The sequence below is a fragment of the Salminus brasiliensis genome, chromosome 16, assembly GCF_030463535.1.
Source record: "Salminus brasiliensis chromosome 16, fSalBra1.hap2, whole genome shotgun sequence".
Lineage (NCBI taxonomy): Eukaryota > Metazoa > Chordata > Actinopteri > Characiformes > Bryconidae > Salminus > Salminus brasiliensis.
In genome coordinates this window covers 34396896-34412737 of record NC_132893.1, presented here as the reverse complement: position 1 = coordinate 34412737, position 15842 = coordinate 34396896, and the positions used below count along the sequence as shown (strand labels likewise).

Below are 15842 nucleotides of genomic sequence, written 5' to 3'. Positions count from 1 at the left end.
CCTAATATCTGAAATGTCAGATATTACAAATATTATAATACTTGCAGACTAATATAATGACTGCGTATTTTATACCGAGCACCCTGAGTATGTATTTTATACGTCCGCAATGCAGGACAGTAATTAATCACATTAATTTATTATTATTAATTCATATCATCACAGAAACCACCAGAGCTGCTGTTTTGTTTTTTTGGTAAATAGTTTCTTTTTATTGTTCATATTTACTTTGCATACAGTATAATCACTCAAATGTTGGTGAAATTGCTGGATCCACCATCGGTCTCAAACATTGTGTAACCTCATACACCTGACAGGACAGGGCGGGGTGTGTTTTTGCTTCGTCAGGCTACATAATGCACTGGTCTCTCCAGCATCAGGCCATCAGATGAGTTGGGCATCCAAAAGAAATCATAGATCAGTCCAGAACATGCGAGCAACTGGCAACAAATCACCAGGCATCAGATACACGTCACAGGAGTCTCTAAAAGAATCAAAAGAAACATCCTTTGAAGCTGCTGTACTGTACTGTACTGTACTGTACTGTACTGACCCAGCCTACGCCGGAGACTGAGCCACGGCCTTCAGCTCCTACAGCTGCTGTGTGCAGGTGAAGCTTAGTCTTAGGCTAATACCGCTCTCCAGTGTGAGGGCTATGTAGTCTAGGCCTAAGCGTAATCAGTGTGGTAAATTGCTCATCTCTGTCTCTTTGGTCAAACTGACCCACAGCCATCCCGCAGCCATCCACCAATTCCAACATTTAAAGGAAAACTCCAGTGTTTTTTCCACCTGATCTCTATTAGCTGCGTCTGTAGTCTACAGTTCATCACCACAGACAGTAGGTCCATCACGTCTCCCTGAACTCGTATAAGAGCAGAAAACCTGGTAACTCAACACACACTGATAATAGGCGTCAATGGGCAGCTGCTGAACTCCGCCTCGAATTACAGTGTTTTGCTCTTATTTGTACATTATGTGTGAATTTATGGGACTAGTTTAAAAAGGGGAAGAATTTATGGCTTTATCACGCATGTATATCACGAAACACTGCAGAAACCAAAAGTAACCGGGACTACTTTTTTATTTTTTACATTCTCACAGGTCTCAAATTGGCTTCTATTATACGTTTGTTCTGAGCCAATCAGTTTTTTTTCAGTTAGCAATAAGCTAATAGCCATATTTTCTTTTTTTTTATTTCTATTAATACACTAGAATGTATTTCTATTTGTCCTTATGCTTTTATTATATTTTTATAACTATATTTTATTACCTCTTTATTGTTTACGAGTCTTATTTCGGTATATATTTGTATATGTATGCAGTTTTCTGATTATTTGTGTCTTTAAAAACCAGGTGTTTTTTAATTTTTACAAGTAGGAAAACTGGAAATCCAGATGATATACGAGTTTAGATCTAACATATATCACAACCTTTACCTTTTTTATGTTTTAAATTGAGTTTTCAATTATTTTTATATATACATATATATATAAATATTTTTCACTCCAGCGCTTAGCTGACTAATAGTAATTCTGGTTTGATATTCAGTGTTTGTGACGATTCAATGTATCAGCTGTTTTCTGATCTCCTACTGATCTCCATGTTTAGTGGGCGGATCTTCCGACAAGCACCCGAACTCAGTGCCGTTGTAGTTGAGCACTGGAAGGCAGCATTAGAGCTGGGCCTTCAGTCCTGTGGGCCCACACCCACTGGAAATCAGAACCTGATTGGTTGGTTCTTCTGTCAGTTGGTGGTTAATGTGACACATTAGGCCTTCAGTTGTGCTTGTAAAGCCCCAACCAATGGGAGAGCTTGTGTAGCTGTATCTACCCTGATAGCACTGCGAAAAAATCCTAAAAGTCCCTCCTGACTACAGCACGCACTGGCCAGGCCTCAGAAAGCGTATGGGTGGCCTTACAGAGCTTTACCCCATGTACCACATTTCCCCTGATAGTGAAGCAACTACCATATAATTACCGACATGGCTCACTTGTAATACGCCATCAGCACCGTTACCATCCAGTACTGCAGCATAATACTGCCGTAGCACTTCTGCTGGACGTATGTCACTCTCCCCAGGACGGCAGAGCTCACCGCTGCCATCCCAGCACTCTTCACCCGGATGAAGGTCTACATTATAATCCTTCCAGGTGTTCGGTTTGTTAAGTGTAATCTGGGCCTAAACATTGAAATTAGGCTCAGATATGGAAAAATATCACTGAGGTATCTTCAGACTTCAGCACTTATTGGCTAGGCTTCAGGAAGCTTACAGGTGGCCCTGGTTAAAAGGGAGAGCATGTGAGTCTTACAGAGCTTCATCTTATATCTCACATTTGCCCTGAAAGTGATACAATTACCATATAATTACCAACTGAACTCACTTCTAATGTGACTAATATGATAATAGGAGTCATTTCTAATCATAACTGCATTCTGTGAAAACATAATCTTGCCAAATTGGTTTGTTGAGATTTCATTTGGTCAAATTTGCTCCTAAAATGCAATTTTGTATTTATTATTATTATTATTATTTTTTTTTTTTACCAGAATAAAAGTCTATATGATAATGTGATAGTCTATACGATATGTTAATTATTGCATGGTAACCTTTTTGATTTTATAAAGACCAATGATACTAATCCTAATCAATAGTAAGAATTCACACAATTGCGATACTCGATAGACGCAGACCAGGCTAAAAAAAAAAAAAAAACACTGGAGCATTCCCTCCACACCCATTAGCAGTCTGTCCCAACACCCAGCTCACAGTACCAGGCCAACATTCCCGGAGAACACCGCTGTACTGGGACGAACGCAGCGCTGGAAGGTCCTCCAGGGGCCCCAGACGCCAGCACAAAGGTCAGACACGTTCCCCTAGTTTAATAGCTATGGTTCCACACACCCGGGCGCAGTTACTCTCTGTTACAGCCTTGGAGAAAGACATGGTTTAGGAGGTGTGCTTGTCCTCGTGAGTACAAAAATAGGCATTTCCAAACATATACAAGTTATTATTTGCTGCTCTTAAACAGATGTGATACATCCATAAATAGCATCCAGTGGATCTCTGCTGAGTGACATTGGAGGGTCATGTGTGGACGGAGCGCAGAGCTGACCCTTTGCTCTGAGCTGTTCGGATAGAGAGTGGAGAGATATGTGTAGCTTTTGCCGTTAAGGACAGATCGGAGTTGGAAAAGGAAGCAGCAATAATAGTAGCAGTCTAATATCTAGGAAGTAAGCACAGTTTCAGGTTGAGGTCCCTTTTTTAAATTTTAGTCCGTATGAGGACGGGCGCTTCGTCGACAGCTATCCTGCTCTTAGCCTACACAGTCAGTTTTGTACATTCTGGCCGTTACCTAATGACTAAAGGTGGATTTATTATTATTATTATTAGTATTATTATTTTTTTATAGAACTTTTTTCAACTTTACTTTAATGAGCAACACAAATTCATATTATAGTCAGTCAGTACTGAAGTGCATAAAAGTGCAAGTATAGCTTTAGAGGCATTCATTTCCAGTAGAGTAAATTGTTTTGCAGTACGACCCCAAACCCACCCCCAATCCAACCCCCCACAACCCACCCACCCACCCCGCAAACGAAAACGCTCACTTCTGAAGGGGCTCGGAAGGAGGACGCTGTAGCTTATGCTGTTTCTAACCTAAAGATATACGTCTTTGTCTTCCAGTCCAGCCCATCTATATGTTAGCTCTGCGGGTTGCCAGATTAATCAGCTATTAATCCTCATGTACCCATGGATTCAGACACACTCCATCATCTCCTCAACAATAACAATAACAACAAAAAAAGTAACAGAAAACAAATAAACAAACAAACAAACAACAACAACCAAAAAAATAAATAAAAGCAACACCTGCTGGTTGAAGGAAGAAGTCAGCCTCATTTGTCTAAGCAGAGAGAGAGAGAGAGAGAGAGAGAGAGAGAGCAGGGTATCCGTTAGGAAGCACTATTCTGGCACAGTATTATTTTGTGCCATGGGAGGTCGTGACGCTGCTCTCTGCTCAAACGGCTCGGTCTGGTGATAGCCCCTTCTTTTACTGAGGAGGAGAAGTTCTCTGTGAACCCGTCAGCAGAGGAAAGCTAACGTTCGTGTGTTTGTTTGTTCTATTTTGAGGTAAAAATAAAAAAGAAATCAAATATGAGGACAGTTTTACGCCATTTCGACCGCGTTATCCCCCCCTCCCTGCTCGCTCGGATAACTGCGGACATCACGTTATTGAAACCGTAAGGCTTTACAGTAGAGTGTGTGACTTGGCCGGCCATACGATGGCGAGGGAGTCGCGGGCGGCCTCTAGCTGCTCTCCGAGGAGGTGGGGGGTGCGGTGGAGGACGAGCGGCGGCGGGACACCGACTGCGAGCGCTCGTACGGCTGCAGCTGCACCTCCAGGAAGTCGCGGTGCTGCTGGCTGATCAGCTGGCTGATGAGGCCCGGCAGAGCCTGCAGGTTGCTCAGCAGCGTCTCCAGCTTGGTCTCCAGGACCGCAATCCGCTTCTCCGTGTCCTCCCCACGCTCGTTCAGGTCAGAGATGAGGTCGTACATGATGTTCTGAGTCTGCAGGACCACGGCCAGGGACAGAGAGAGAGAGAGAGAGAGAGAGAGAGAGAGAGAGGGAGGGAGGGAGGGAGGGAGAGAGAGGGTCAGTGAGAGACATGGGAGACCGCAGACAGTTCTCATTGATTAGAGAATATAGAGGAACTACAGCACTGCTACAGTGCACATGCAGACACATCTGAATCCTAACTGAACTGGTTCTCTGGTCCACACTTCAGGTCCTCACTCTCATAACGACATCAGTTAAACGTTCATCTAAAAAGTAGATCCTCAATATTTAAGAATGGGCATTTAATTTATAGTGAATACAGAATAATTCAAAGTAAATGATAAGACACTGTTTATATCATAGTGGCTGCTAAATCATTAATAGTGGATACTGAACAAATCAAAGTAGATGATGAATAATTCATAGTGGATACTTAAACACTCAAAGTACATACTAAATAATTCATTGTCGACGCTGAATAGTTCATAGTGGCTACTGAAAAAGTTATAGCGGATACTAAACAATTTAAAGTAGATACTAAATAAATCATAGTACACACTGAATAATTCATAGTAGATACTAAACACTTTATAGTGGGTGCTGAATAATTTATACTGGGTACTAAATCATTCATAGTACACACTGAATAATTCATAGTGGATACTGAACAAGTCAAAGTAGATGCTGAATAATTCATAGTGACTACTGAATATATTCATAGAGGATACTGAACAATTTAAAGTAGATACTAAATAAATCATAGTACACACTGAATAATTCATAGTAGATACTAAATACTTTATAGTGGGTGCTGAATAATTTATACTGGGTACTAAATCATTCATAGTAGATACTGAGTAATTCATAGTGGATGATGGATGATTTATAGTAGATACTGGATATATCATACAATTTAAAGTATACTAAATCGTTTATAGTAGATGCTGAATAATTCATAGTGACTACTGAATATATTCATAGAGGAAACTGAACAATTTAAATTAGATACTAAATCATTTATTGTGGATGCTAAATAATTTATAATGGGCACTAAATAATTCATAGTAGATACTAAACACTTTATAGTGAATGCTGAATAATTTATACTAGGTACTAAATCATTCATAGTACACACTGAATAATTCATGATATAATTATTCAACTTATAGCAGATACTCAATAATTTAATAGTAGATACTGGATATATCAGTGGCTACTAAATCATTCATAGTGGATACTGAACAAGTCAAAGTAGATGCTGAATAATTCATAGTGACTACTGAATATATTTATAGAGGATACTGAACAATTTAAAGTAGATACAAAATAATTTATAGTGGATACTGAATGATTTATACTGGGTACTAAATCATTCATAGTAGACACTGAATAATTCATAGTGGATGATGGATGATTTATAGTAGATACTCAATAATTTAATAGTAGATACTGGATATATCTTACAATTTAAAGTAGATACTAAATAAATTATAGTGGATGCTAAATAATTATACTGGATACTGAATAATTCATAGTGGATACTGAACAAGTCAAAGTAGATGCTGAATAATTCATAGTGACTACTGAATATATTTATAGAGGATACTGAACAATTTAAATTAGATACTAAATAATTTATAGTGGATACTGAATGATTTATACTGGGTACTAAATCATTCATAGTAGATACTGAATAATTTAGAGCGGATACTCAATAATTTAATAGTAGATACTGGATATATCTTGTGACTACTGAATATACTTATGGCAGATACTGAACAATTTAAAGTAGATGCTAAATAATTATACTGGATACTAAATAATAGTAGTATCCTAGTAGATACTGAATAATTCATAGTGGATACTAAATACTTTATAGTTCATGCTGAATAATTTATAATGAGTACTGAATAAATCAAAGTAGATACTGAACGTTTTATAGATGATAGTGAATAATTCACAGTGGATTCAGAATAATGTGCCTTTAAGATGAATAACTCAGTAAATAACCAGAGTTTAAAGGGGTAATGCAGTAATGGGCCATGATAGTTCCAATTACACGGCCCATTTACTCGGCCCACAAGCACACCTTCAGAGCACTCCACACTGAAGCAAAGAAGAAATCAGTGATGGAGGAGCTAAAGAGAGCTCAGCTCCACCGAGAACATTATAATAACTCTGTTATTCCACTGACAATATCTTTAATATGTTATTTATTTATATAATTTGTGGGTTTAATTATTAAATTAATTATTTATTTACCTCTAGATTACTTGCTTTTTCTCTACGTCAATCAACCAATCAACCTTTATATAAACTCAGAGTATATTGACGGTGACCCTCATTTACAGTGTAGCCGAGCATACGAGTTAAATTGTAGGAAATATTGTATCAAATCAAGATGATGTAAAATTTAAGAACGCAACCAAAAATGATACATAAAATCAGAATAAACAAATACAACCGCAAAAATAATATTGATACAAATAACTAAAAAATATAAAATAAATAAATATAATCAATTTCAAATTTAAATGAATAAAATATAGATAAACTAAAGTGAATGAATAAAATGAATGCTAAATTGTAAAATCATTTATATTTAGATTTATGTCGTTTTTTGTTTTGTTTATTTAAAAAACTATCTATCACCCAGTTTGGCCACTGACGTCATACGACTTTACTGCTCGTGTCAGCGAACAGCGCCGCTGGATGAGGTGTACGCTGAAAGTAAATGACGGGCTGAAGCGGGACATCCAGTAAAAGTGCTTATCTGCAGTTTTGCAAAACAAGAGCCTAACAACAGTGGCGTCGCTGGAGCTCAGCTGACCCATGTGAGTAACAGTGGAGCAGAGGGAGCTGAGAGCGCTTCCGTCTCCATCTCGAGCTCAGAGCTGTAAATAATGCAGACTGGGAGCTGTGTGAGGCAGCGCTGCCAGTTGGGCTGGAATGAGGTGTTGTTTTGTAAGCTGATTTTCTGCGGCAGGGCTTTCATCAGCTCTGAAGCTTCTGTGAGAAACGCTCCAGTGGCTGAGAGAGTGTGTGTGTGTGTGTGTGTGTGTGTGAGTGTGTGTGTGTGCACATAACAAGCCTGGAGTTTCAGCCCAGAGCATCAGTCGGATACAGACACACTGCAGTGGGATCTGGTCAGTTTCCAGCCAATCAAACAATCACGACGACACGCCGACGCTGGATTTAGGGCTTTTCTACTGGGGGTTTACTCTACCCTGCACTGCCTGGGACCCCCAGATGCCAATCAACCAATAAATACAGATTATTTCATTCTATGGTCTTTATTTTCAGGATCTGAGGAAAGGCCTTGCATAGAGCAGCTGTGTAAGAACGGATGGTCACTAAAACCCAATGGTCTTCAGGTCCACTGGGTCAAAACGACTGTAATTTGGTACGACTATGCTCCCTAACTAAAGGCACTTGAGTGTATCACCCCAGTGTACAGCGTAGTACAATGGGTCCACACCACTAGAGGGCCTGAATCAAGGCCCTGTTTCCTCCGGCGTGTGAAATACAAGCCAGCGGAGGAGGACGTCCACTCGACTCCACAGTAAAGTTACACTGGACCCGCTCGGACATCTCCGCAGGCCTTGTCAACACTAGCGAAACCAACAGGGTTCACCGTGTCCCCTTTCTGAAGTGGCGTTCCGTTACAGGCCTCACTTTGAGGTCTTTCACAGTGTTGCATCATGGCTGTAAACTGTTGTGTGGAAACGGGTCGGAAATATCAAAACACCTCCCCGTGGGACTGACCGTGACAGAATAAGGGAAACGGCTAAGCGGCCTGAGATTGACCTAAACTGACCCTGCGTTTGGCCTCCGGCCGGTTTGTCTGTATCCGCTGTACGGGCCTGTAAAGTCGCTGGAGCTCTGCTGATGACGGCCAAACGCAGAGGAAGAACACGGCGCACATCAGCGAGGCGGCGTCTGACTGAAGGAGGCAGAAGTTGCGCAGCTGCCGGAGTTATTTTAGGCTTCATTATACAAGCCTCTGCTCTGGGAGGCATCTGCTGTTAGGATTAATACTGTATCAGCCTCTGATGGAGAGAGGCAATTACAGCAGTGACAAAAGAGGGCGCAAACGAGTCTGAGTCACGACTCGCCGCCTTGTTCCTCAATGTCACCCTCTAACGCTTCTCCATTAAGTGAGACAGAGGGGACGGCGCGGTGACATCAGCTAATGCTAATGGCTCTCACGACCCAGTTGAGTGTGACACGACCACTGGGGTCAGCCGAATGTCAGAACACGGAGGTGAGGTAGAGAGAGAGAGAGAGAGAGAGAGAGAGAGAGATAGAGAGAGTGAGGCTGAAAGGGAGGGGGTGTGTTTGAGCTGATTCATCAAATCCTGCAGTGTCTCCCTTCCCAGGTTGCCATGTGCTTTGTGCGGAGTCAGGCAGGCAGGCAGGCAGGCAGGCAGGCAGCGAGCCTGGTATTCCCCGAGGTGTGTCATTCCTCGTTAAAGCGAGGCAAGGACCTGAGGACAGCGCGAGTGATGAGGGTCGGATGCGCTGAGTTGCGTTAAGCTCAGGTCCACTTATTTGTGTGAGGTTTTTTTTTTTTGCACCAAAAACAGACCTCAGATTTAAGCAGCCTGTTTTACTCACTGTGCCTTTAAGGCTGATGTATGTAAATGACCTCTGTTCTGATTGGCTGTCCAGGATTATGCCTCTTTCGATAAACAGGAATGGCCTTTCACGTGTCTGGATTCTGTCTGATAAACAATGCTGTAGGCTTATAATGCTGGGTGGAGCTAAATTGGTGTAGGTTGAATGGGTGGAGTTAAACTGCTATAGGTGAAATAGGTGGAGTTAAACTGCTGTAGGTGAAATAGGTGGAGTTAAACTGCTGTAGGTGGAATAGGTGGAGTTAAAACTGCTGAAGGTGGAATAGGTGGAGCTAAACCGCTGTAGGTGAAATAGGAGGAGTTCAATTGCTATAGGTGGAATAGGTGGAGTTAAACTGCTATAAATGAAATAGGTGGAGTTAAAACTGCTATTGGTGAAATTGGTGGAATTAAATCTGCTATTGGTGAAATAGGTGACGTTAAACTGCTGTAGATGGAATAGGTGGAGTTAAATTACTCTAGGTGGAATAGGTGGAGTTAAACTGCTTTAGGTGGAATAGGTTTAGCTAAACTGCTATAGGTGAAATAGGTGAAGCTAAACTGTTATAGGTGAAATAAGGTGGAGTAAAACTACTATAGGTGGAATAGGTGAAGTTAAACTGCTGTAGGTGGAATAGGTGGAGTTAAACTGCTGTAGGTGAAATAGGTGGAGTTAAACTGCTATAGGTGAATTAGGTGGAGCTAAACTGTTATAGGTGGAATAGGTGGAGTTAAATTGCTATAGGTGGAATAGGTGGAGTTAAACTGCTATAGGTAAACTAGGTGGAGCTAACCTGCTGTAGGTAAAATAGGTGGAGTTAAAACTGATGTAGGTAAAGTAGAAGGAGTTGAATTGCTATAGGTGGAGCTAAAATGTTATAGGTAAAGTAGGTGGAGCTAAACTGTTATAGGTGGAATAGGTGGAGTTAAACTGCTGTAGATGGAATAGGTGGAGTTAAACTGCTGTAGGTGAAATAGGTGGAGTTAAACTGCTGTAGGTGGAATAGGTGGAGTTAAACTGTTGTAAGTGAAATAGGTGGAGTTAAACTACTATAGGTGGAATGGGTGGAGTTAAACTGCTGTAGGTGAAATAGGTGGAGTTAAACTGCTATAGGTGAAATAGGTGGAGCTAAACTGTTATAGGTGGAATAGGTGGAGTTAAATTGCTATAGGTGGAATAGGTGGAGTTAAACTGCTATAGGTAAACTAGGTGGAGCTAAACTGCTGTAGGTGAAATATGTGGAGTTAAAACTGATGTAGGTAAAGTAGAAGGAGTTTAATTGCTATAGGTGGAGCTAAAATGTTATAGGTAAAGTAGGTGGAGCTAAACTGTTATAGGTGGAATAGGTGGAGCTGAACTGCTGTAGGTGTAATAGGTGGAGTTAAACTGCTGTAGGTGGAATAGGTGGAGTTAAACTGCTATAGGTGGAGTTAAATTGCAATAGGTGGAATAGGTGGAGTTAAACTGCTGTAGGTGAAATAGGTGGAGTTAAACTACTAAAGGTGGAATAGGTGGAGTTAAATTGCTATAGGTGGAATAGGTGGAGTTAAACTACTGTAGGTGGAATAGATGCAGTTCAACTACTATAGGTGGAATGGGTGGAGTTAAACTGCTGTAGGTGGAATAGGTGGAGTTCAACTGCTGTAGGTGAAATAGGTGGAGTTAAACCGATATAGGTGAAATAGGTGGAGCTAAACTGCTGTAGGTATATAGGAGGAGTTCAATTGCTATTGGTGAAATAGGTGGAGTCAAACTGCTGTAGGTGAAATAGATGGAGTTAAATTGCTATAGGTGGAATAAGTGGAGTTAAACTGCTGTAAGGGGAATATGTGGAGTTTAATTGCTATAGGTGGAATTAAACTGCTATAGGTGGAATAGGTGGAGTTAAACTGATATAGGTGAAATAGGTGGAGTTAAAACTGCTGTAGGTGGAATAGGTGGAGCTAAACTGCTGTAGGTGAAATAGGAGGAGTTCAATTGTTATTGGTGAAATAGGTGGAGTTAAACTGCTGTAGGTGAAATAGATGGAGTTAAATTGCTATAGGTGAAACAGGTGTAGCTAAACTGCTGTAGGCCAAATGGGCAGGACTAAACCCCTGTAGGTTAAATAGATGGGATTAAATTGGTGTAGGCTGAATGGTTGGAGCTAAACTGCTGTTCACTGAATGGCCGGGGCTTAACTGCTATAGGTGGAAGAGGTGGAGCTAAATTGCTGTAGGTTGAATGGGTGAGATTGAATTGGTGGAGGCCAAATGTGTGGGACTAGACTGCTGTAGGCTGAATAGGTGGAGCTAAACTGCTGTAGGTTCAATGGTCGGGGCTAAACAGCTGTAACCTGAATGGGTGGAGCTAAACTGCTATAGGTTGAATAGGGGGAGCTAAATTGCAGTAGGCCAAATGTGCGGAGCTAAACTACTGTAGGCTAAATGGGTGGGATTAAATTGGTGTCGGCTGAATAGGTGGAGTTAAACTGCTGTAGGTTGAATGGTCGGAGCTAAACTGCTGTAGGTGAAATAGGTGGAGTTAAATTGGTATAGGTGGAATAGGTGGGGCTAAACTTCTGTAGGCCAAATGGACGGAGCTAAACCACTGTAGGCTAAATAGCTAGGATTAAATTGGTGTAGGCTGAATGAGTGGAGCTAAACTGCTATAGGTGGAATAGGTGGAGCTAAATTTCTGTAGGCCAAATGGGCGGAGCTAAACCAGTTTAAGCTAAATGGGTGGGATTAAACTGGTGGAGATTGAATGGTCGGGGCTGAACTGCTGTAGGCCAGATGTGCGGGACTAGACTGTTGTAGGCTGAATAGGTGGAGCTAAACTGCTGTAGATGGAATGAATGGAGTAGTGCTTTGTTCTGGCGGCTAGACGTCTGGGTTTAACGGCTGATATTGTGGCTTCACTGGATAAAGGAGAGTAAGGGGAGTTTTCCATGATCTGAGCCCTTTAACATCCATCCGACTGTTTCTGCAACGTTTCCAGACAAACACTCGGAGCACAGAAACGCAGTGGACAAAACAAAACGGACGGCAACATGTAAAGAAAACGAATGAAGCGAATTAAAAACAAGGACATGTGTCACGGCAAGCACAAACCTTCACATAAGAGCTACTTAAGTCTGTTCATTTGACACCTGTAGACTTACACATCCTTATCTGATCACTCCTGTGTGCTCTACAGCATGCAGCAGGACACAGTCACTCCTACAGACAGCTGACATCAGCTCTGCAGAAACAGTGGGGGGTTCGTGTGAGGGGAGTCATGGGTCACTCTTACCTTTGCGAGGTCCACTAGAGAGTTTGCTTGGTCATTCAGCTTCCGTTGCTCCATTTTAACACTTCTTAATCTGAACACAAGGCCATTCAGAGCCCAATACAGGGAAGTGGTCAGTTATAGTTTCAAAAAAATTAATAAATAAACAAATAAATCAACTAAAATATGAATGAACAAACCAAAACGTTCAGTCTTATGCCGTCCATTCACAAGGCATGTAGGCATGTACACATCGGAAGGCAGAAGCAGTCCAGGGACATGCACAGGAGGTGGGGAGAAGATGCAAGGCTTGCAGGAGGGAGCGTGGTGGGCAGAGAGCATGCAAGTGTCCACTACAGAGGGAAGGAGGGACTGTCCGCTACGAGAAATCCCACTCAAGTCTTAACATGCTACTGTGTGAGCGTCTGACTGTCCAGATTCACGCCAGAGTCCATCACCAATCACAGTGAGGAGGACATCCGGAGACATTTCAGGTCTCAAGTGGACAAACACAAAGACTGGGCAGTCGGTTAGCGTCGCTGATGTGATGGGTGGAGTGTGTAGGATAAAAGGTTTGTGCACCCTTATTAAATGGCATGTTTCGCTAAGTGCGCATCCTCTATGGGCTCTACTTCTGCACATTTTACTGCAAACTTAAGAGTTCTGACATAAAAACACTCAAATGAGGCACAAACAAAGATAACAGCACATTTTATATGGTTTCATTTCATCTAATATGATAAATTCAGCAAATTAACTGAACTTAAACGGCAAAATAAATAAATAAATAATAACTTATGTGCCTAAACTTTTGCACCCGACTTTGCAGTTACTGTTGATTTGCTGAATTTTTAAGTATTGGGCAAAAAATAAAACACTAAAATGTGACATTAACAAAAATAGAGTGCAATTTATATGGATTTATTATTATTATCTTTCTTTTCTGTTAATAAACAGAAATTATGTTTAAAAAGGGGCAAAAATGAATGGAATACAAATAAACACACTGGGAAATTAACTAAAATGTGACTTTAACAAAGAATATATCAGTAAATTAACAGAAATTGTGTTTAAAAAGTGCAAGAAATGAACAGGGATGCCCAAACCTTTCTACCTGACTACATTTACTGCGCAGTTACTGTTTATTTCCTGCATTGTAAAAAATAAAAACACTAAAATGTGGCATTTACAAAAAATACAGCCCATTTTATACAGTTTATTTCCTTCCTTTTAGTTCATAAATAGAATCTAAATAAAATGAACAGGGGTGCCTAAACATTTGCACCTGACTGTATTTACTGCACAGTTATTGTTTATTTCTGGAATAGTAACAAATAATAAAACACTAAAATACGGCGCAATGTAAGGACAGCACATTTTATATGATTTTATATGATTTACTATTTTTTTAATGTGTAAAAAAGAAATAGAAACTAGTGGTCAGGGGTGTCCAAACTTTTGCACACTACTGAATATCTGTCTTCGAGCTATATTTGAATGTTTGGTTTTGAAATGAATGATCATCAGTGTTTGTTTTCCTGTGAACCCACAGGAATCTCAGCGCTGTGTGATGATTCTCCTCATGGGCCTTCAGCCCTTTCACTCACTCACATTTAGCAGCCTGAAGAGTCTCCACAAGGGGGTGCTGTTAGCCCCCAAATAGCTGCCAGGGCTTGGTCTCAGTAACCCTGCGTGTCATTATTGCAATTTTGGAATGAAACTTCTGTGTTTTCTGAGAACTTTCTTCTAGATTCAGTTTTTGCTATTTTAGCTAGTTTTTATACTTTATTCGAAAATCACAGTAGAGCTGATATTAATAAGTCAATATGTTTTTTCTCAGTTTCTGTTTTTCAGTATTACTTCTGTTCTCTGACTTGTAATGATAGTGGAAGGTTCTCTGAGTTAGAAGCATTTCCTTTACTACGGAACCCTTTTTAATGGTGTTCTCAATAATAATAACATTTTTTATTAACAAAGGTGGAATCCAGTGCTGCTCTATAGAACCATGTGGACCATGTACAGGATGTTCTCCTCTTATCATAAAGAAGGAGCATTTAACCAGGACAAGAACTGCAAGCATACAGATGGCTACGGCCTTTCCAAAAAATAAATTAATTAATTAACGTAGTTATATATTGATGTTATATGGTGACATCATTTATCTTAAACGTCTCTATTGTGACTAGTGCTGAAAAGAGTTCTCTGACCCGTTATGATAGTAGAACTCCCTGCCATGCTATACAGAATCATCAGTCCTCTTAATGTTATATAATGATCATTCAAATGGTTCAGTATAGAACCACTGCCTTCATGCTTTTTAGGGCTCATTTACCCACAACAATTAACAATGGTGAAACCCTTATGCTGCTAATTTTAATATTTACATATACATAGTTAACAATGTTTTATTACATACTATTGTGATGCTATATTCACGCCATATCGGCCGCCCCTATTTTATTACATTTTTAGGTAATTTTAACATTTTAATCAAAATAAATGATTTAATTATTTAGATTTTATGCTTTCGTGGTTGGTGTAGCGCAATAGATAACACCATTACCTGCCAGTGAGATTCTACACCATGTGGGAGACTGGGGTTCGATTCCCGGTCTGGGTGGCTATGCTGCACTACACCAATAAGAGTCCTTGGGCAAGACTCCTAACACTACAAGTCGCTCTGGATAAGAGCCTCAGTTAACTGCCATACATGTAAATGTGTTTCCCCTCATCCAGGTTTTTTGCATCACTGGAAATCTGTTATTTGATTGCCAGCAAACAATATTGACTAGCCTGGTTCACTGATCCGAGATCAGGATCTGTGACTGACCCCCTTCTCTCCTACTTTCTGAACGCTTATCCGAGATCTACTCTTCGGTCCGCACGGTTGCTTTTCACGAGTGCCTGCAGATCTGCAGATCGGCCTTAATGATCCGTCCTTGACCTTTTAACCTTTAATCAAAATCAATGAATTCCTACGCGCCGTTTCGGACAGGCAGCTCTGTTGCTGTAGCTACGGCAGCTGTAGAGCTAAGAGTGAAAGATTAGCACATGGTGGCGACGGCGGCGGCGGCTAAACCAACCCACTTAGCCTGATCCATACCACTCCCATCAATTATTCAAATCCTCTATTTAATTAGGTTCCTTCTGAGCTACTTATCCTAACTAAAGTGAGTGTGGTTCCCTTTCATCCTCAAGGGCATTGGAAACAGAAAGCTGACGCGCACTCGGAGCTACGAGGGAGCATTTGCCAAGCACTTGGCTGGCTAAGCAGCCTTATGCTAGCTCAGAGGAGTGAGAGAGAGACAGATTGAGAGAGCGAGGGTGAGAGAGGGAGTGAGTTAGCCAGTCATGCAGTTGTACCACTCGAGGGGAGGCGGGCCGGATCATGCTTTGAAAGCTTCGTTTTGGAGAAAA

At 40.9% G+C, this 15842-nt stretch overlaps 1 protein-coding gene across 2 annotated transcripts in view; it reads right to left on the bottom strand.

Annotated features, from left to right (window-relative positions):
- Positions 1-3595: 3595 nt before the first annotated feature.
- Positions 3596-15842, bottom strand: part of kcnn2 (potassium calcium-activated channel subfamily N member 2) — a 73338-nt gene continuing 61091 nt past the window's right edge. Inside the window, exons 8-9 of one of the 2 annotated variants that reach the window (XM_072659032.1) lie at positions 12450-12519; positions 3596-4570 (exon numbers count right to left, since the gene is read on the bottom strand). In XM_072659032.1, coding sequence (XP_072515133.1) covers positions 4310-4570; positions 12450-12519 — 331 coding nt within the window. In that variant the 3' untranslated portion in view covers positions 3596-4309. The remainder of the gene's footprint in view (positions 4571-12449; positions 12520-15842) is intronic. The other variant, XM_072659031.1, reaches the window with a different exon arrangement.